Source organism: Antedon bifida, chromosome 1 (genome assembly GCF_963402885.1).
Source record: "Antedon bifida chromosome 1, ecAntBifi1.1, whole genome shotgun sequence".
NCBI classification, from domain to species: domain Eukaryota; kingdom Metazoa; phylum Echinodermata; class Crinoidea; order Comatulida; family Antedonidae; genus Antedon; species Antedon bifida.
In genome coordinates this window covers 29,308,320-29,310,534 of record NC_136226.1, presented here as the reverse complement: position 1 = coordinate 29,310,534, position 2,215 = coordinate 29,308,320, and the positions used below count along the sequence as shown (strand labels likewise).

The following is a 2,215-nucleotide window of genomic DNA, read 5'->3' as shown; positions in this document are numbered from 1 at the left end:
CTTTTTATTTATTTTTATTTTATTTCATTCCAGACCAACAGCGAATCATCGCCACTAACGGGCTGGTTAAAATTAATGTGTTATTAAGAAACAAATACATTATCAGCTAATTTGTTATTATTAAAATCAGCAAAACGTATTTGTGCGTGTACAAATCATTTTCTTATACTTTAGATTGCTCGGATAATCGATAAAAAGAATAGTTAAAGATATGTTTAATTTTTTTTAATATGCCATCTTAATGTCACATAATAGTTATTCATTTTGATCAAAAATTGGATCAAAACAAAAATTATTTTCCTGAAAAAAATGTAATTTAAAGCAAACATTTTTTGGTTACAATTAAGTTTCTTTTCTCTTTTTACAAGTGAAATAATAATTTTTTAAATTTCTTTTCTACAGAAGTGAATAACTTTTTTGAAACTGCAAAATGGCCTATTGCCAAAATGCCTTTTGTCTTTCAATCCCAATGTCCAGATTATCCGATTGTAAAAGTAATGATGAAAAATTGTTAACTATGAAACTTATTATTATTATTTAAAACAAAGAAACAGAAATTCTTCTAGGCCCAAAATTTACTTAAATTGAAATATATTTATTAGCACAGTATAATATTGTATTATATAATTTAAGAAATATTATTTACAAACAGTACGACATTGAATATAGTGTTTTTAAAATTTAATAATTGTAGATAATACTGCTTTTGGGAAATATTATTTGTTAGAAACAAGGGAAAAGAGATAATTTAAAGTATTAACCAAGTGTGAGGTTAAATGAGGCCTCTAATGGAATGAACAGATACAAAGGCCTTGACTTCGTAAACTTTCAAATACAGACACTATCTGTGAAAATATTATAATTCGGAAAAATAAGTTTGAAACTTCTCAGTACGCTATCCTTGAAAACTTTAGTTGAAGTATGAGTCAACGAGTAACTAAGCTACGGTACAATCAGAGGTCACTCTTCCGCTGACGTCACATACAAGAAAACTAAGTTTTTGGCATTATGATGGCTTGATCGCCAGTCTTGGTATAACAAGCTGTATCACGAAGCGAAGTTTTAGTCGGTGGGTCTTTACTAACTCATCATGAAAGCTATACTTGTATTGTTCAGCCTTGTCGTGGCAGCTTCGGCTGGGTGCCCTCCCTTTTGGGTACAATTCAGGGGACAATGCTACAAATATGTCAACAAGCCTTTAACAAAGTTAGCCGCTTCTGAGTATTGTTCAAGATACGGTTCGTGCGACGGCGAACTTGCTACACTTCTAAGCATCGAAAGTCTTCAGAAAGACAACTACATGCATCTTCTACTGAGTGACTATGTGATGGAACCACCGACTTTTCCAATATGGCTTGGCCTTACGCAAGACCCACAAAACCAAGATCTCTGGATGTGGGAATCCGGGTTAATGATTGACACTCAGTCGAATAGGCCCGGCTATACAAATTGGGCAAACAACCAACCAGGCGGTAAATATATTTATAATGTTTATTTCATACATTTACTTTTATAATGATACCTGCCTGTAAAACAGTACCGTAATATTTTTATTATATATTTATTATTAATTCATTTATAGTTTTGTTATTTATTTATAATACATGATATTTAATATTTTGAATTATCTTTTGTGTCTCGAATGTAGAACCGTGCGCAAGGACATTTCCAAACGAATTTGGTCATACGTGGAGGGAGGTTCAATGTGATCGTGAGCTTCGATTTATTTGTGAAATGCCGGCTGGCGATGAACGACCACCGATCTTTTAGAACAGATAGAATACAACTCCAGAAATCAACACCAATAACGCAACAACACTCAGTGACCAACGCCCTCAAACAAAACAAAAGCATCACGTGATGATCATTTGCGACGAACCCATCCGAAGATAACTAACATATGGATAGAAAGGGTAGAATTGGGGCTAATTTAACAAGAGCCTAAAAAGAATAAAATTCCAAGACTCGTTTATGAGGACTGTAAGCAACGGGTCATTTGAATTCAGATCTAATGTTTTATTTTTAAAAAGTTTATAAAATGAACCTTTGTTAAGTGATTGTTAGTAATAAAAAAAAAACACAGACAAAAGTAATGTGGTTCTTTTATTAAGTTGGTATTGTCGCATGAAATTATACAATATATGAGTGAATGAATTGGACCTTATACGACTACAGAAATGCATTACGGGTAATATGTGAACATTGGCAAAGGATT

General features: G+C 32.5%; 1 protein-coding gene across 1 annotated transcript; it reads left to right on the top strand.

Moving 5' to 3' along the window:
* The first annotated feature begins 999 nt into the window (after positions 1-999).
* On the top strand, positions 1,000-1,956 carry LOC144855377 (C-type lectin domain family 19 member A-like). Its single transcript, XM_078713259.1, has 2 exons — positions 1,000-1,472; positions 1,649-1,956. Exons 1-2 carry the CDS (start codon positions 1,091-1,093, stop codon positions 1,768-1,770), a joined length of 504 nt encoding a protein of 167 aa, XP_078569385.1. The 5' UTR covers positions 1,000-1,090; the 3' UTR covers positions 1,771-1,956.
* Positions 1,957-2,215: the final 259 nt, after the last annotated feature.

Coding starts and splice junctions, on each gene's coding strand:
- LOC144855377 (XM_078713259.1), top strand. CDS start 1,091: ATGAAAGCTATACTTGTATTGTTCAGCCTTGTCGTGGCAGCTTCGGCT. Junction 1,473..1,648: donor GGCAAACAACCAACCAGGCG/GTAAATATATTT, acceptor TCTCGAATGTAG/AACCGTGCGCAAGGACATTT.